This window comes from Oncorhynchus keta, chromosome 9 (assembly GCF_023373465.1).
Source record: "Oncorhynchus keta strain PuntledgeMale-10-30-2019 chromosome 9, Oket_V2, whole genome shotgun sequence".
NCBI lineage: Eukaryota > Metazoa > Chordata > Actinopteri > Salmoniformes > Salmonidae > Oncorhynchus > Oncorhynchus keta.
In genome coordinates this window covers 10,759,847-10,779,724 of record NC_068429.1, presented here as the reverse complement: position 1 = coordinate 10,779,724, position 19,878 = coordinate 10,759,847, and the positions used below count along the sequence as shown (strand labels likewise).

Here is a 19,878-nt window from a genome sequence, read left to right as displayed (position 1 = left end):
AGGACATCTCACCAATTATCCTCTCCACCAGCTGATATTGTGAGTGTAAGTCGTCCATGAGTTCCTGTTGACAGTTGAAGTATTCCACATCCTCTGGTGAAGAACATTTTATCCTGGAGAAGGAAAACATAGTGAAAAAATCTGGAACTCAAAAACACCTCTTCCAACCAATAACCAAGGACACATTACAATTGAAATGTACACATCTGTTTTGTAATATCTTTTTATTATTGATAGTTTTATCTTTTTGACTGATTGACAAACCAATTTCCCCTCACGGATTAATTATCTTACCATTTCTTCTTGTCCGATTCCTTCTTCTTGAAGTTGTCTAGTTTCTTCATGCCCTTGACGTTCTGCAGCTTCAGCGTCTCCTCCGTCTCCCAGGTGTTGTGGATATGGGACCAGCCTTTCCACTTGAACAGGTACTGCTGCTCGCCCGCCTCCTTGTTGGGGTTGAAGTTGGCGTTGGGGTCTCCGTCCGCCTCCACTGCGTACACCGTGGTGGTGCCTCCAGTCGCTGTGGGGGGGAAAATAACAAGCTGTGTTTAGTATGGAAATAATAATCATTTATTCAAAATCTCAAACCGAAAAACTAACTAACAAACAAGCAAGCAATATATCATGCCAGGTCAGGTCAACTAAAAGAGACCATGTCTTTGAAAGCTGCATCCTCTGCAGGTGGAGAGGGTTAGTTCATGGTGTCAGCGTAGGGAGCAGGTCAGAGGATAGTAAATTACTCTGATGATCTGGCACAGTGCAAGTCTGGGTACCAGCCTGAGTCTTATAGTCACTGGACTTCTCTTCCACTCTGATGCACCCACTTGAGGGATGCCTCAGCAGCTCTGAGCGCCAGAAAGCTCACCACACAAAGCTCAGAGTAGTAGCCAGTCATCCTCACTACGAGCACTCTGCCTCAACACTTTCTCCCGTTCCTCTCACGCGACAAGCAGCCAGGTGAAATTTAAAAAGCAGGTACTCTGAGGTACTCTGTCCAGATGCATTTTCTAAACAAAAACACGTTCTACCTAGCCAGCCAAGACAAAGAGTTGACCGGTTAGTCAATCTGCAAATCCGTGGCTCAAAAACACCAGATACATGCAACAAAAACTCAAAAAAAGATACAAAACAATGAAAATAACACTAATTAACTAAATATGTAAAAACGTACAGGACCTCAGTCTAGGTTGCTACCAGGGTGTCATGGCAACTATCAACTTAGTTGAATGGGTACACTGACTCTTCTGGTTTTTCCCCTTTACCTCCTCTCCTCCCTATCCGCGTCTCCATCACACGCTCCAGGGTCTCAAACTCATCCTCGTCCGGCGGAGGCACATCCTCCCCGCACACCTCCACCAGGTCGTCAGAGTCAGTCTTCTGCTCCTCGTCCTCCTTGTAGCTGACGTTCTGCGTGGCCTGGCGCCTGGGCCCCTGGTTCGACGACGACTTCTTGCCGTCGTAGTCGTCGTCCGAGGATGAGCCCGCAGAGGGCTTTTTCCTCTGCACATTGCTCTTCTTCCCGTTTCTGGCATTGGCCCTGAAGGGAGAGAGAGCAGACAGACAGGTTACGGTGAGTTCTGGACAACTGCTTTGAGAACAGGAGAGTTGCAACATATGGACCCAACATATGAGCAGAAATGTCATTCTCTTGAGAGTTCTAGTCCATGACTGAAAGGGTGTTTCCTCTCCTTGACCCTTAAAGGTAATTTGATCTTCAAATCAAATTATATTTATCACATACACAGATTACAGCAGGTGTAAAAGGTGCAGTGAACTGCTTACGTGCTAGCTGCCTCAACAATACAGCACATCTTTATAGCCAGAGTGCATTGACCGTCAATTGATGAATTGTGGTGGCTGAGCATCCATTCTAAAAGGATTGGTTTGGATCCAGAAACTGTTACCATGCTGATACTGGGGCTAAAATCAAACTGATCTATGGGATCAATGGACCTAATAGGTATAAACTTTGGAAATGAACTATTTCCACAGTGAAAGGGCAAAAATTAGGAGTCTCGATGAGATAAATAGTAATCTGTTGGCATACAACAGCTTTCGAGGGAGGAAAAAAACTCTTACTTGGTTGGAAGCTTTCTGCTTTTGACTTTGTGACTGGGCTCGTAATCATCCGACTCTTCACTGTGCTCCTGTTCCTGTGCTGACGAGTCAGAACCGGAACCACTTCCAGAACCCGATCCAGACCCGGAGGACGATCCAGAACCCGATCTAGAGGGAGCATTATACCAACAGTATAGCCCACAGTATAGCCCACAGTAAGTGTGTTTGATATCACTGCTGAACGGTGTCAGGGAGTACAACTCACTTTCTTCTTTTTCCACTCGAGTCGTCATCTGAATCCTCACTGCTCGACGAATCCTAAAAAACATCAAATGGAAAACAGATTAGAAAAGAAGTCCCAAATAATATTTTCTAGCCTACCTGGGTGTAATGTTGTGAGTTATAACATATATCACCAAATCAATGAATGACAGAACTAACTACCACCAAAAACCAGGCTATAAATCTGAGTGAAATGTTATTCAAATTTTAAAGAAAAAAATACCCCGTCTTCACTGAATTTGAGCCTTAGAACACACTTTGAATAACGATGGAATTAGAATGATTAATAACACCACCCACCGATCCACTGTTTGAAGAGCTCTGTTGTTGCTGCTGCTGGAGTTGCTGTTTCCTGAGCATAGCTGATCTTTGAACTGCTAGGATACTGGGGTTGGACTTCCAGAACTGAGATAAAGATAGGAGCGTCAGCTACAAGTACAGTTCCCCCGTGGACAACATAGTTCTTGTTCAACAGAAATACAAAATGGGGCTGTTGACCAGGGTCGTATGTATCAATGGTCTGATTTAGGTTCAATGTAGCCTTTTAGATTGCAATGAATAATGTGACATGGTAAGGAGAGACTTGATACTGAATCAGCTCTTTTACTCTGAGATGCTTGACACATACAGCCCCAGAACTCATATCTTTTGATTAGATCTCTTATCTTGTTTGAACTATCCAACCTCTACTCTTTCACTTCAACCTGACAAGATCATGTTGTGCTAACCACAGTGAATCAATCTCAAAATTACATTTCACGTAGTTTTAGCTGAATGTCGGTGTTCCTACCTCGGCTCCATCGATCTTGGCTTTGTTTTCTGGTTCGTTCTTCTCCTTGGATTTCCCAGAGTCGGAATCGGACTGGCTGCCGGAGTCTGAGCCGCTTCCTGAGCCGCTCCCTGAGCTGCTACTGGAACTGGAACTAGAGCTGGAGCCCGATCCAGAGCCCGACCCGGACTCATCGTCCGAGTTGCTGCAAGCAAACAAATTATTTCTTAGACTAAGATCAACACAATAACCTATACTTGAAGTGGACTGAAATAGGTGTCTGGACTCTGTAGTCATTTTGGGTGCCGGTACCATTTACATTTAGGTGCCAGAACTCTGCAATGTTGTTTTTTAAAAAAATAATTCTGTGCACCTTCTAAGAGGTGCCCGTACTTAAGCAGTAGAAAAATCTAGGTGTGTTCTTGCCCAAGTCTAGCACCGATAACTAAACACACAGAACTCTTAGGAAATCCTAGAGCCATGTCTGAAAAGGTTTAATTTTAGATGAGTCAGTTGTGAGCACACATTCCCTCCTGCGTGCGAATGTGCATATCTCACTCTGCCTCAAAACAACAACAGAAAGCATATGTGGTGCTCCAGCTCTTCAAACAACACGGCTAAACTTGAGTATGGAGGCCGTTGGTAAGGACTAGGTACAAGCTAAATAACATGTCAATGGTGATGCACAACATATCTGTACTATCTACATGAACATGTAAATAAATCACTGCCATATTTTGGTAAACAAAAACAATACTGTGCTGAACCAAAATATAAATGCAACAATTTCAAAGATTTCACTGAGTTACAGTTCAAAAGAAGAAAATCAGTCAATTGAAATAAATGAATCTGGCATTAATCTATGGATTTCACATGACTGGGAATACAGATATGCATCTGTTGGTCAGATATGTAAAAAATCCAAATCAAAAGGTAGGGGAGTGGATCAGAAAACCAGTCAGTATCTGATATGACCACCATTTGCCTCATGAAGCGCGACACATCTCCTTCACATAGAGTTGATCAGGCTGTTGATCGTGACCTGTGGAATGTTGCCCCACTCCTCTTCAATGACCGTGTGAAGTCAAATCCAATTTTATTGGTCACATACACGTGCTTAGCAGATGTTATTGCGGGTGTAGTGAAATGCGTGTTTCTAACTCCGGCAGTGCAGTATTATCCAACCTTTTGGCCCAGTGTTGTCCAGGTTTGGCCAGGGCAGGCCGTCACTGTAAATAAGAATGTTCTTAACTGACTTTCCAAGTTAATTTAAGGTTCAATTTTAACAAAAAATAGACTAACAATTTCACAACATATACCCAATACACACAAATCTAAGTAAAGGAATGTAATTAATAATATATAAATATATAGATGAGCAATGTCAGAGTGGCAGACTAAGATACAGTAGAATAGTATAGAAAACAGTATATACATAAGAGATGAGTAAAGCAAGATATGTAAACATTATTAAAGTGGCCAGTGATTTCAAGACAATGTACACAGGCAACATCCTCTAATGTGCTAGCGATCGGCTGATTAACAGTCTAGGGGGTCAACCGATTATGATTTTTCAACACCAATACCAATTATTGGAGGACCAAAAAAAAGCTGATACCGATTTTTTATTTATTTTAAATCAGACGATTTGTATTTATTTATTTATGTATGTAATATTTAAATAATGCAAACACACAGTGTTGGAGAAGAAAGTAAAAGTGCAATATGTGCCATGTAAAAAAGCTACCGTTTCAGTTCCTTGCTCAGAACATGAGAACATATAAAAGCTGGTGGTTCCTTTTAAACATGAGTCTTCAATATTCCCAGTTATGAAGTTTTAGGTTGTAGTTATCATAGGACTATTTAATATACCTTTGACTATTGGATGTTCTTATAGACTCTATAGTATTGCCAGCCTCATCTCGGGAGTCGATAGGCTTGAAATCATAAACAGATCTGTGCTTCAAGCATTGCGAAGTGCTGCTGGCAAACGCAGGAAAGTGCTGTTTGAATGCTTACGGGCCTGCTGCCGTCTACCTCCGTTCAGTCAGACTGCTCTATCAAATCATAGACTTAATTATAATATAATAAACACACAGAAATACAAGCCGCAGTTAATTAATATGGTAAAATCCGATCCGATTCGATCCTTTCGAAAACAACACGTTTATTCTTTCAGGGAAATATGGAACAATTCCATATTTTATTGAATGGGCGGCAACCCTAAGTCTAAATATTGCTGTTACATTGCACAACATTCAAAGTTATGTCATAATGATGTAAAATTCTGGCAACTTAATTATGGTCTTTGTTAGGAAGAAATTATCTTCACACAGTTCACAAGCCAGGCAGCCCAAACGGCTGCATACACCCTGACTCTGCTTGCACTGAACGCAAGAGAAGCAACACAATTTCCTTAGTTAATATTGCCTGCTAACATGCATTTATTTTAACTAAATATACAAGTTAAAACATATATATACTTGTGTGTTGATTTAAAGAAAGGCATTGATGTTCATGGTTAGGTACATTGGTGCAACGATTGTGCTTTTCCCCCCCGAATAAGCTTTTGTTAAATCATCACCAGTTTGGCGAAGTAGGCTGTGATTCGATGATAAAAATTAACAAGCACCGCAATGATTATATGCAACGCAGGACAAGCTAGTTCACCTAGTAATATCAACCAAGTGTAGTTAACTTGTGATTAAGATTGATTGTTTTTTTATGAGATAAGTTTAATGCTAGCTAGCAACTTACCTTGGCTCCTTGCTGCACTCGCGTAACAGGTGATCAGCCTGCACGCGGTCTCCTTGTGGATTGTAATGTAATCGGCCTCCAAAAATGCCGATTACCTATTGTTATGAAAACTTGAAATCGGCCATGCCAATTAAATCAGTCGACCGCTACAGCAGTCTGATGGCCTTGAGATGGATGTTTTCAGTCCCAGCTTTGATGCACCTGTACTGAGCATGCCTTCTGGATGATAGCAGGGTGAACAGGTAGTGGCTCAGGTGATCGATGTCCTTGATTATATTTTTGACCTTCCTCTACCATCGGGTCCTGTAGGTGTCCTGGAGGACAGGTAGTATGCCCCTGGTGATGCGTTGGACAGACCGCACCACCCTCTGGAAAGCCCTGCGGTTGCAGGCGGTGCAGTTGTCGTACCAGTCAGTGATGTAGCCCGACAGGATGCTCTCAATTGTGCACCTGTAAAAGTTTGTGAGGGTTTTAGGTGCCAAGACACATTTCTTCAGCCTCCTGAGGTTGAACAGGCACTATTGTGCCTTCACCACACTGTCTGTGTGGGTGGACTATTTCAGTTCGTCAGTGATGTGTATGCCGAGGAACTTAAAACTTTCCACCTTCTCCACTGCGGTCCCGTCGATGTGGATAGTGGGGTGTTCCATCTGCTGTTTCCTGAAGTCCACAATCATCTCCTTTGTTTTGACGATGTTGAGTGAGGTTATTTTCCTGGTACCACTCCAAGAGCCCTTACCTCCTCCCTGTAGTCTGTCTTGTGTCGTCTGCAAACTTGATGATTGAGTTGGTGGCTTTATTGGTCACGCAGTCATGGGTGAACAGGGAGTAGAGGGGGCTGAGCACACACCCTTGTTGGACCCACGTGTTGAGGATCAGTGAAGTGTAGGTGTTGTTTCCTACCTTCAGCACCTAGGGGCGGCTGTCAGGAAGTTCAGGACCAAGTTTCCCAGGGCGGGGTTCAGACCCAGGGCCTCAAGCTTAATGTTGAGCTCGGAGTTGAATGCTGAGCTATAGTCAATGAACAGCATTCTTACACAGGTATTCCTCTTCTCCAGATGGGATAGGGCAGTGTGATAGTGATTGCATTGTCCGTGGACCTATTGGCGCAGCAAGCAAATTGAAGTGGGTCTAGTGTGACAGACAAGGGTAGAGGTGATATATGATCCTTGAGTAGTCTCAAAGCACTTCATGACGACAGAAGTGAGTGCTACAGGGCGATAGTCATTTAGTTCAGTTCCCTTTGCTTTCTTGGGTAAAGGAACAATGGTGGCCATCTTGAAGCATGTGGAGACAGCTGACTGGGATAGGGTGAGTTTGAATATGTCCGTAAACACACCCGCCAGCTAGTCTGTGCATGCTAAGGATGTGGCTTGGGATGCCGTCTTGCGAGGGTTAACGTGCTTAAAATGTCTTACTCACGTTGGCCACGGAGGAGGAGAGGCCACAGTCCTTGATACCAGGCCGCATCGGTGGCACTGTGTTATCCTCAAAGCGGGTGAAGGGGTTTAGCTTGTCCGGAAGCAAGACGGTGTCCGCGTCATGGCTGGTTTTCCTTTTGTAGTCCGTGATTATCTGTTGACCCTGCCACATATGTCTCGTGTCAGATCCATTGAATTGCGACTATACTTTGCCTGTTTGCCCTGCGGAGGGAATAACTACACTGTTTGTATTCTGCCATATTCCCAGTCACCTTGCCATGATTAAATGCGGTGGATATTGGCGGAAACTGGAACACACGGTCATACACGTTGATCCAGAGCATCCCATGTCTGGTGAGTATGAAGACCATGGAAGAACCGGGACATTTTCAGCTTCCAGGAATTCTTTACAGATCCTTGCGACATTGGGCTGTGCATTATCATGCTGAAACATGAGATGACTGCATCAGATGAATGGCACGACAATGGGCCTCAGGATCTCATCACGGTATATTAGTGCATTCAAATTGACATCAATAAAATGCAATTGTGTTCGAAGCTTATGCCATACCAGATCCCCATCATAGGGCACTGTTCACAACATTGACATCAGCAAACCGCTCGCCCATACGGCACCATACACATGGTGTGCGGTTGTGAGGTCGGTTGGACGTACTGCCAAATTCTCTAAAACATTGGAGGCGACTTGTGGTAGAGAAATTAACGTTAAAATTATCTGGCAACAGCTCTGGTGGACATTCTTCCAGTCACCATGCCAATTGCACGCTCCCTCAACTTGAGACATCTGCAGCATTGTGTTGTGGTAAAACTGCTCATTTTAGAATGGCCTCGTCCCCAGCACAAGGTGCACCTGTGTAATGATCAAGGTGTTTAAATAGCTTCTTGATATGCCACGCCTGTCAGGTGGATGGATAATCTTGGCAACGGAGAAATTCTCACTAACAGGGATGTAACTCATTTGTGCACAACATTTGAGAGAAATAATATTTCTGAGCGTATGGAACATTCCTGGGGCCTTTTTTTTCAGCTCATGAAAAATGGGACCAACACTTTACATGTTGCGTTTCTTTTTGTTTAGTAGTGTATATAAATCATATCAAATATTTCTTCATTACTTTGGCTTTAGGGACTGCGTCGTGCAGTAAAACTCAATAAACATCCGGGTGTGAGATATCACAACAAAACAGAAAAACATTCATTAGAAGACAGTGATAGCCAATGGATTGACACTGACGATGTGAAACAAGAAAAGCATGATGACTCAAAGAGCTATGTCATAAGGAAGCATATTGTTTTACGTCACACACACACAAACTGTTTGCTGTTGTATTTGTGCTTTTGCCAATCTCTTATCTGTGTTATCCGATTTCTCTTGCATTGTTTTTAACCCATTAAAAATTACAAACACCACAACTATGGTTTGCCAACTTCCAGGTATTATCTAAGCACACAGAGGTCTCATTTTATGTTAATTTCAACAAGGATACGAAACCACTTGCTTATTCACTTGGAGCATCCAGTAGAGTGATTGTTTTGTCGCTAACTTGTCATCAACATACCGGCTAGTCCACACACACACACACACACCTTTGCATCCAGTATATATACAGAACAAAAATATAAAAAGCAACATGTAGTGTTGCTCCCATGTTTCGTGAGCTGAAATAAAAAGATCCTATGCCCTCCCAGGCCCATCCCTGGCTGCGCCCGTGCCCAGTCATGCAGAATCCATAGAATGGAACCTAATTTCTTGATTTCCTTATTTGAACTGTAACTCAGTAAAATCTTAGAAATTGTTGTGTTATATATATATAATAAAAGCGCAAACACATAATCATCAGTTAGCAAGCTCCAATGTAAAAGTCTGTCCTCAATGAAGATCAAACCAGGGATGTTCTCTATTCTCTAGGAACCAAACAGAGGCAAGCGGGCTGAAATGGGACTGGGATCTACCTGAACGTGTCCAATAAGAAACTTTTGTTTCCATTGCAAATTGTTTAGCTATGGTTTGCACTAATGAATACACCCTGGACCAGTTGGTGGTCACATCACTGTCATATTCCCCAAACAGATGGATACACGTTACCTTGACTCTCCACTGCTGTTGCTCACACCCTCATCTTCACTTCTTCCAGCCATCTCTTAGAGTCCCAGATATATGAGCTTCTGAGAAAATGTTATAATCCAAGCTGCCCTGGTTTACGTGTTGTATGCAGTTCACCTGTAAAATCAAAAGCCACAAAAATAAAATACAATTTTGAAGTATGTACATTCAGTGTACACAACGTGACTGTTCTAGATTCATAACCTTGTACAAACTGAGAAACAAGTAAATTTGCTAAACAAACCCATTCAATGTTTTATCCTTAAATTAATATAAACGTTACCCGATTATGGTTTGACTGCTTCCTAGTGACTGTTTGCCCTGCACTGCTTCCCATGTAAGATAGCTACAAGAAAACAGTATTCTATAAACCCGGTGTGTTGTTTATAGCCATCTAGCTATTCTAAACTTGTTTAGCCTTATATGACGTTAGCTAGTTAGTAGCTAGCTACATTGAACTATAGAGTAAATTAGCTAACACATAAAGTCTGCTGGTTTGTTTTCATCCCTGTCACATTAGCTAGCTTCCTACGTTCGAATGCAAACGATAGTGGTAAGTTACCAAGCCAGCGCTTTTCCGACCGCACAGGCCTGTTGTGAGGCCTGCACAGCATGTGAGTTTCGCGCACTGTCCTGGACAATGCGCCGCACTCCAGATCTCTTTCGCAGGAGGCCCGAAGCAAGATAGTACCACGCCTACAGTATTCTTCTCTCGCATACATCGACAAAACAGAGTTGCGCAGCAAGCCAGTAAACTAGCAATGGCAAACCAAGCTCTGGCTGTGTGCAGAAGACAGATTTATTTCTGAGATGTTTGGCATTAAGCGCATAATTTCAGCTGCTAGCTTTTGGCGGAATTACACTGATGCTAACTGCCCAGCTATAAACTAATATATAGCAATCCGTCTATGAGCGTACTACATTTACATCCATATTTTTCCCCTCTAGCTCTGAAAAGTTGTTTGCTAACCTAGCTAGTTGCTAGCTGATGTTCTAGCTAAACAGTAAACTGAACTCAAGACCACTAACTAGCTAGCACACTGGCCTTGAAAGAGGAAAAAGCAACTAACCTTAAGCCACGTGAAACAATATTTAGCTAACAATAGTAAGTTATGGACGTTTAACAAAATATTTTCCACTTGTGGCAATTATTTACCCAGTTTTCCTTTATTTTTTTCATATGTGGACATCTGAATGACCTAGTTAGCTTACTAGCTAGCTTAACAGTCACATTTTAGCAAACAAACTAGGCTAGGTAATGTAGCTTAGCTGACAAGCTAGCTAATCTAACAAACCAGGTCATGGGGAAAGTGTTAGGTAGGTTTTTTACATAAAACTTGTAGCCAATTGTGATTGTGCCATTGTTTCTAACAGTGCTCTAATCAATAAATGCAAATTCCCATGACCTCAAACACATTCACATACTCATCACGTTTTATAATCACCCTTTTCCCGCACTCCCAAGCTAGCTCCCTCGTTGCTAATAGCTAACAAGAGTGTTTATCAGGTCGCTTACTTCCCAAAAAAATCTAGCTAGGTGACAGGCTCCTTGCTTACTATGGAGTTATTTAACTAAACTAAGCAATAACACCATATAAATGCCTAAAAAATAATTTGATCGGGGTTTGTTTAGTATTTTAGGCTACCTTGAAGCTACGGCGAACTGCCAGTCTGATTCTGCCGTCCGACTTCAGTGGTCCTTTTTTCTTATTTTCTTTGGCTAGCGAACTAGCAGCTAAAGACAGCTAGCTAGCTCCCGGGCCGGGGTGAGCAGCCCCAACGGATCTTACTAGAATTCGAGCCAAGTTTCTTGATTTCTTCCTCCAGAAGTGTAAAAATATGTTTCACTTTTAATTTTCCGTTTTGAATTCGAAACAATATATGATTTAATTGACAGCGATTGTAGATAACATTTCAGCTGCGGGTCCTACTACAGCCGGTCTCCGCCATGACGCCGTCGAGTTCACTCTGTAACATTAGCTATGTTGAGTGTGGAAACCCCGGGTAGTGACGTAACGACGATGTTTTTTGCAGTCTCTTACAACTGCAAACTACAACAGACGAAAGGTGATGGTAGTCGTCGACCTATTATGTGAAATATAGTTGAAATTATAAAACAGAGGCAGCTAGTAGTCCACGTGAGAATGAAATAGCATTGGGTTGAGTGCTGGTTATTTTGACACCCTTCACTGCAATGCTTGCTTCAACCAAGCATTAACCTGCTTCAAATAATTGAATCCCAATTTATCTATTTGGACAAATACTTAAAATTACCGTCTACATCTCTTATAATGGTCCTCATCACCACATGTTTTTATGTAGATGATGTAACTGTTTCTAGAACTCCCTCTGCCAGAGGATAAATATATTATTTGGTAAATCAAGCCTCCTGAATCTCAATAAAAATGACAAATGCAAACTAACAATTTAACAGCAAAAAGTAAACTTTTCTACATATTGAATGGTTATGGAATTTAAAAGAGTGCCGATTTCAACAGGTTATGGTCAGGGATATCTAGCAGAGTAACATGAGATAGGTGGTAAAAATTCAACTGTGGTGGTTATTAGGGGGGGGGTTGCCAGGGACCTCAGTCCCTGAGTCTTGGGATATTGTCATAGCGATTACGATATATCGTCAAAAATAATATCACGATATGTAACTGTATTGAACACCCCACCCCTCCCATCACTAGTGGTAATACAACTGGTGTGCTTCTATACAGACCTAAAGCCCGATGGCTGTCAAACCTAATTTAGGTCTGGCGGTAACTAAAACGATAGAGGAAAATGAACGAACAAAGATGATCAGCACAACTGTGGGGCATATTATCTTGGGGCCTCCATCCACTATTGTTATTCAGACAACAGGTCACGTGACATGACCTAGATTTCTTAGTGCTCCCTCAGCTCCCCTTTAGTTGGATGTCTGTAGCAGCTTTTGTGTATTGCCCTCTGGGGGAATCTTTAGAAAGTCCATTTAGTTTTGAATTACTTTCATGTTCTAGTCATCAATATGGAGTAACAGGTAGGTCTGGTACTTTTGGGGAATTGGTAATACATTCACTGAACTTTGGCATTGACTAGAGTTTCCATATTTGAAGTGTACACAGATGTAGGTTGATTGAACCAGGGAGTTAAGCCCCACACACAAAGCAGCTCAGTGCTACAATGGCCTCCAAGACATTAAGTTGAGTTTTAATGCTACATTTTTGTCATGCAAATACATCAACATGAAGCCAATGCTTTTATGAATAAAGCAGTTCTCTTTTCAAAGGTGAAGTATGCAGAGATTTGTTGAATTTTCAAAACTGTCTGCTTAGGTTTCTGAACACAGTACCTTTAACACATTTGGGCGATAAAATATTAAAATATAAACATATATTTACTTGACCAGTGGTAGCCATATGTTCAATTATTATTTTACGCTAGAAGAAGCTACAAATTATTTTTACTGTGTAATCATTATGTAATCAAAACAAAAAGTAGACAGTAAACATTAATGACTGAACAGACGCATTATTGCAATGAAAAACGGTAGAATTTTAGATTTGGAGGATACATACGTAAGACAGAGAACATCAAAATAAAACAAAAAAAACAACGTTAAAAATACTCATATTATACTTTCTGCGTGTAAGTAAAAATCCCAAAATGTTTTTGTTTTCGTATCTGAAGAGACCTGTGAGAAACAAAAACAATAAATTACGTTAATTAAGACTGAAATATAAACCAGCATCTGGACGCACTGTAACAAGTCAGTTGGTCATGTTCACATACCGGTGTCTATTAGGGTCTCCATTTCAAACACTACCGTCAAAGGCCTTAAATTTCAGTTTGAGCTGCGTCCCCTCCTTTGGAATCCCGCCTTTGCGTTGTCGTGTCCCAAGCCGATGCCTCTCAATCTGCACTTCCAAACCGTGTGTGATTACGAGGGCCAGCCAGAAGGGGTCTCCCATGACCCTGCATATCACGCCGTACCACTCCAGTACACTCAGATCCAAACCCAGTGCCTGCATCTGCCTCTGGAGCAGGCAAGTGACCACCAACAGAATCACGTCGTACAGCGTCAGCCAGACCGCAAAGCCCAGGATGCCCACATGCTGGTGGGCCCAAACTGCTCCGAGCATGCACAGGGTCAGCAGTAGGGTGATGCCACCCAGGATAAGCAGAGAGTAGTAGTAACCGAAGCACACCTGGGGCAGAAGCTGGGAGCCTGTGATGTTGTTTGTGCTCTCCTTGGCTGTGCGCAGATGGCCAAACTCAAAGACCATTTGCATGACGCCCACCATCAAAAAATAGAGTCCTCCTACTATGGAGCCCTGGTAAGGGGTCATGCCACACAGGCCTGAAGACAGAAGTAGCTTCATGGTGACAATCACAGTCCAATGGGACAGAGGAGAGTGAGATGGAGAGAATAGATGAAAACAAGGAGACAGATGGTGAAAGGGTAAAGGAGTTGTAGTGGTTGAGAGGCAGAATTGGAAAATAAATATTTAAAAACACAGCGGCGAGGAGTCAGTCAGATTTGTTATCATTCCATCACAATGTCTCACTGAAAGAGGTCAGAACTCTTCTCGCTTAATATTCACAGTGGACGGCTGAGACTATGCAGAACAATCTGTTCACTCCTGGAAGAGAGGGAAATCCACAACAGCACCTGAAGGGAAGAATCAGAAGACTGCATTATGTTTGAAAACAAAATATTGGAGACTGGTATGATAATAGATTATTATTGCAATAAAACTGATCTCACACTGACACCAAACATAGGACAGGTAACAGTAGCTACTGTAGCTACAGGATAAAACTGTCACTGAAAACTGCTGGGAGAGAAATCAGCTGGCATGAGGAAGACTGTGTGTAAGAAAGGCCTGTCTGTTATTAAATTGAATACGGTCTGTAATGTTAGCTTGCTATCTGATAACACATAGAGACCAATATTTTATCCAACTGTATGAAAATATGTGATGAATGTGTCAACGTCAACAGAAAAAAAAAATCGCAAACAGCCCAGGCCCAGCTAACGTTAACTACAGTAACATTAGCTCATTTAACGTTAATAATAAGTTCGTTTCTAATGTTACATCCGTCGATATATATACACTGCTTTCTAACAAAGGTGACGCGAAAATATATATATTTTTCACAACCATAAATATTAGCTGTGTGGCTCGACTCACTTGCTGGCGGGACATTTGTTGGAATTGGGCACTTTGTATTCACACCTTCTTGTTATTTTTTCACACTAAAAAATTGCTAGTTAGTAGAGCAATTAACATGTTCATCCGTTGTCCAGGTGATGAGCGAGGCCAGCAACCGTTGAAACCCCCTAGTGAAGCCGCGCGCGCACGACTCACTCAACATTAGGCCTTTGGCCTCACGGTAAAAATAAATAAATAAATACAACATATTACAATTCTTTATCATGGCCTCACGATCTCATGAGCTGAGCAAAAATAAATACAACATATTACAATTCTTTGTCTTGGCCTCACAGCCTCATGAGCTGAACAAAAATACATTAAAAAAATTAATACAACATATTACAACTCTTTCTCCGCTTGAGGCATAATAAATACAATATATACATTTAAAAAATCCCCATCAAAATCTGTCTGTAAAATGTATCTATTTTTCTGCATGAGTCTCAATCCACCACCATTGCCTTCAATCTTGGTCTTTTGCATCTGCGATGGATCGTGGCAGAGCTACAACGGTGTTTGGCAGACCAGGATACGTCACGAAAACTTCTGTAGCGTCCTACAGTGGTGGAACAAGTACCCAATAGTCCTACTTGAGTAAAAGTAAAGATACCTTAATAGAAAATGACTCAATTAAAAGTGAAAGTCACCCAGTAAAATGCTACTTGAGTAAAAGTCTAACAGTATTTGGTTTTAAATATACTTAATTATCAAAAGTAAATGTAATTGCTAAAATATACTTAAGTATCAAAGTTGTCAAAAATAGAAATAGTAAAGTACAGATACCCCAAAACACTACTCAAGTAGTACTTTCAAGTATTTTTTACTTAGGGTACTTTACACCACTGGCATCTTGGCCTTCAAAATAATATGACCCCTCTATGGAAAGATGAGACTCTCACGGACACAGTGTTCTCCGTTTTGCTCTACAGCCCCATACCAGTGTCACAGGACTGGTCTGAAGGTAACGTGAGCTTTCTTATATCTACCTTTTGATTAAATGTTTAACTGTTTTTCCATGTATGAATCTGTTATTCAATGTGTTCCTATGGGCAAATAGAAGTCCAAATTAAATGTTATATCAAATAATGTTTTTATATACAGTACCAGTCAAAAGTTTGGACAAACCTACTCATTCAAGGGTTGTTCTTTATTTTTACTATTTTCTACATAGTAAAAACAAAGCTATGAAATAGCACATATGCAATCATGTAGTAACCAAAATACATTTTAGATTTTTCAAAGTAGCCACCTTTTGCATTGATGACAGCTTTGCACACTCTTGGCATTCTCTCAACCAGCTTCACCTGGAATGCTTTTCCAACAGTCTTGAAGGAGTTCCCACATATGCCAAGCACTTTTTGGCTGCTTTTCCTTCACTCTGCGGTCCAACTCATCCCAAACAATCTCAATTGTGTTGAGGTCGGTTGATTGTGGAGGCCAGGTCATCTCATGCAGCACCATCACTCTCCTTCTTGGTCAAATAGCCCTTACACAGCCTGGAGGTGTTGAAAAACAAATGATAGTCCCATTAAGTGCAAACCAGATGGGATGGCATATCACTGCAGAATGCTGTGGTAGCCATGCTGGTTAAGTGTGACTTGAATTCTAAATAAATCACTAACACTGTCACCAGCAAAGCACTCCCACACCATCTCCTCCATGCTTCAGGGTGGGAACCACAGATGCAGAGATGATCTGTTCACCTGCTCTGCGTCTCACAAAGACAAGGCAGTTAGAAGCAAAAATCTCAAATTTGGACTCATCAGACCAAACGACAGATTTCCAACAGTCTAATGCCCATTGCTCGTGTTTCTTGGCACAAGCAAGTATCTTCTTCTTATTGGTGTCCTTTAGTAGTGGTTCTTTGCAGCAATTAGACTATGAAGGTCTGATTCACACAATCTCATCTGAACAGTTGGTGTTGAGATGTGTCTGTTACATGAACTCGGTGAAGCATTTATTTGGGCTGCAATTTCTGAGGTTGATAACTCTAATGAACTTGTCCTCTGCAGCAGAGGTAACTCTGGGTCATCCTTTCCTGTGGTGGTCCACATGAGAGCCAGTTATATCATAGAGCTTGATGTTTTTGCGACTATACTTGAATAAACTTTCAAAGTTCTTGACATTTTCCAGATTGACTGACCTTCATGACTTAAAGTAATGATGGACTGTCATTTCTCTATACTTATTTGAGTTGTTCTTGCCATAATATGGACTTGGTCTTTTACCAAAAAGGGCTATCTCTCTATACTAACCCTACCGTGTCACAACACAACTTGGCTCAAAGGAATTGTTCATTGAAATGCATTCCAGGTGCATTCCTCGTGACGCTGGTTGAGAGAATGCCAAGAGTGTGGAAAGCTGTCATCAAGGCAAAGGGTGGCTACTTTGAAGAATTTCAATATAAAATATATTTTGAGTTATTTAACACTCTTTTGGTTACTACATGATTCCATATGTGTTATTTCATAGTTTTGAAGTCTTCACTATTATTATAGTACAAATAAAGAAAGAAAAACCCTTGAATGAGTAGGTGTGTCCAAACTTTTGAATGGTACTGTATATAGTGCCTTTGGAAAGTATTCTGACCCCTATTATAAATTGATGAAATTGTTATTTTTCCTCATCAATCTACACACAATACCCCATAATGACTAAATAATTTTAGCCATTTTTTTATATCACATTTACGTAAATATTCAGACCCTTTACTCAGTACTTTGTTGAAGCACCTTTGGTAGCGATTACAGCATTGAGTCTTCTTGGGTATGACGCTACAAGCTTGGCACACCTGTATTTGTGGAGTTTCTCCCATTCTTCTCTGCAGATCTTCTTCCTGCACAGCTATTTTCAGGTCTCTCCAGAGATGTTTGATCGGGTTGAAGTACAAGCTCTTGCTGGGCCACTCAAGGACATTCAGAGACTTGTCCCGAAGCCAGCCTTGCGTTGTCTTGACTGTATGCCTTGGGTCGTTGTCCTGTTGGAAGGTGAACCTCGCCCCCAGTCTGAGGTCCTGAGCACTTTGGAGTAGGTTTTCATCAAGGATCTCTCTGTATTTTGCTCCGTTCATCTTCGGCTCGATCCTGACTAGTCTTCCAGTCCCTGCCGCTGAAAAACATCCCCACAGCATGATGATGCCACCACCAGCTCCGTAAGGATGGTGCCAGGTTTCCTCCAGATGTGCCTTCTACTGAGGAGTGGCTTCCATCTGGCCAGGCTACCATAAAGGCCTGATTGGTGGAGTGCTGTAGAGATTGTTGTCCTTCTGGAAGTTTCTTTCATCTCCACAGAGGAACTCTGGAGCTCTGTCAGGGTGACCATCGGGTTCTTGGCCACCTCCCTGACCAAGGCCCTTCTCCCCCGATTGCTCAGTTTGGCCGGGCAGCCAGCTCTACAAAGAGCCTTGGTGGTTCCAAACTTCTTACATTTAAAAATCATGGAGGCCACTGTGTTCTTGGGAACCTTCAATGATGCAGAAATGTTTTGGTACCCTTACCCAGATCTAAAAAGAATAGTCACGCACTGTTGCACCTACGACACTAATGTAGAAAGCACTATTGGAGCTCCGCCCAAGCCAGGCATTTGATTGGTTTGACGTAGAGCAAGTCGTCACTGATTTACAAGTGGTCTCCACTCGTATTAAGGCAACCTGCCTAAATGACTAAAGACCCGTAGCACTCACGTCCGTAGCCATGAAGTGCTTTGAAAGATTGATAATGGCTTGCATCAACACCATTATCCCAGAAACCCTAGACCCACTCCAATTTGCATACCGCCCAAACAGATCCACAGATGATGCAATCTCCTTTGCACTCCACACTGCCTTTTGCCACCTGGACAAAATAAACACCTACGTGAGAAGGCTATAGACTACAGCTCAGCGTTCAACACCATAGTACCCTCAAAACTCATCACTAACCAAAGGATCCTGGGACTAAACACCTCCCTCTGCAACTGGATCCTGGACTTCCTGATGGGCCGCCCCCCAGGTGGTGAGGGTAGGTAGCCACTCTGATCCTCAACACTGGAGCCCCTCAGGGGTGCGTGCTCAGTCCCCTCCTGTACTCCCCGATCACCCACGACTGCATGGCCAGGCACGACTCCAACACCATCATTAAGTTCGCAGACGACACAACAGTGGTAGGCCTGATCACCGACAACAACGAGACGTTGAAGGAGGTTAGAGACCTGGCCGGCTGGTGCCAGAATAACAACCTATCCCTCAACGTAACCAAGACTAAGGAGATGATTGTGGAGTACAGGAAAAGGAGGACCGAGCAAGCCTCCATTCTCATTGACGGGGCTGTGGTGGAGCAGATGGAGAGCTTCAAGTTCCTTGGTGTCCACATCAGCAACAAACTAGAATGGTCCAAACAGACCAAGACAGTCGTGAAGAGGGCACGACAAAGCCTATTCCCCCTCAAGAAACAAAAAATATTTGGCATTGGTCCTCAGATCCTCAAAAGGTTCTACAGCTGCACCATCGAGAGCATTCTGACTGGTTGCATCACTGCCTGTTACGGCAACTGCTCGGTCTCCGACTGTAAGGCACAACAGAGGATAATGTGTACGGCCCAGTACATCACTGGGGCTAAGCTGCCTGCCATCCAGGACCTCTACACCAGTCGGTGTCAGAGGAAGGCCCTAAAAATTGTCAAAGACCCCAGCCACCCTAGTCATAGACTGTTCGCTCTACTACCACATAGCAAGGGGTACCAGAGTGCCAAATCTAGGACCAAAAGGCTTCTCAACTATTTTTACACCCAAGCCATAAGACTCCTGTACAGGCAATCAAATGGCTACCCGGACTATTTGTATTGTGCCCCCCCTCAACCCAACCCCTCTTTTATGCTGCTACTCTCGGTTTATCATATATGCATAGTCACTTTAACTATACATTCATGTGCATACTACCTCAATTACCTCAATTAGCCCCTGCACATTGGCTACCCGGACAATTTGCAATGTGTCCCGCCACCCGCCTACCCTTCTTTTAAGCTACTGCTACTCTCTGTTTATCATACAGTGCTCAAAAAAATAAAGGGAACACTAAAATAACACATCCTAGATCTGAAGGAATGAAATATTCTTATTAAATACTTTTTTCTTTACATAGTTAAATGTGCTGACAACAAAATCACACAAAAATGATCAATGGAAATCAAATTTATCAACCCATGGAGGTCTGGATTTGGAGTCACACTCAAAATTAGCCACACTACAGACTGATCCAACTTTGATGTAATGTCCTTAAAACAAGTC

At 42.3% G+C, this 19,878-nt stretch overlaps 2 protein-coding genes across 2 annotated transcripts in view; both read right to left on the bottom strand.

Moving 5' to 3' along the window:
- Nucleotides 1–11,405, bottom strand: part of chd1 (chromodomain helicase DNA binding protein 1) — a 39,260-nt gene extending 27,855 nt beyond the window's left edge. Inside the window, exons 1-9 of the mRNA XM_052525125.1 lie at nt 11,059–11,405; nt 9,395–9,529; nt 3,131–3,314; nt 2,641–2,745; nt 2,324–2,376; nt 2,080–2,226; nt 1,263–1,537; nt 295–520; nt 13–113 (exon numbers count right to left, since the gene is read on the bottom strand). Of these exons, the coding sequence (XP_052381085.1) occupies nt 13–113; nt 295–520; nt 1,263–1,537; nt 2,080–2,226; nt 2,324–2,376; nt 2,641–2,745; nt 3,131–3,314; nt 9,395–9,447 (1,144 nt within the window). The 5' untranslated portion in view covers nt 9,448–9,529; nt 11,059–11,405. The remainder of the gene's footprint in view (nt 1–12; nt 114–294; nt 521–1,262; nt 1,538–2,079; nt 2,227–2,323; nt 2,377–2,640; nt 2,746–3,130; nt 3,315–9,394; nt 9,530–11,058) is intronic.
- Nucleotides 11,406–12,589: 1,184 nt separating this feature from the next.
- Nucleotides 12,590–14,763, bottom strand: LOC118372049 (transmembrane protein 217-like). The gene is made up of 3 exons (XM_035757797.2): nt 14,593–14,763; nt 13,190–14,069; nt 12,590–13,091 (listed from the first exon to the last, which is right to left on the bottom strand). Exon 2 carries the CDS (start codon nt 13,777–13,779, stop codon nt 13,213–13,215), a length of 567 nt encoding a protein of 188 aa, XP_035613690.1. The 5' UTR covers nt 13,780–14,069; nt 14,593–14,763; the 3' UTR covers nt 12,590–13,091; nt 13,190–13,212.
- Between the last annotated feature and the right edge of the window lie 5,115 nt (nt 14,764–19,878).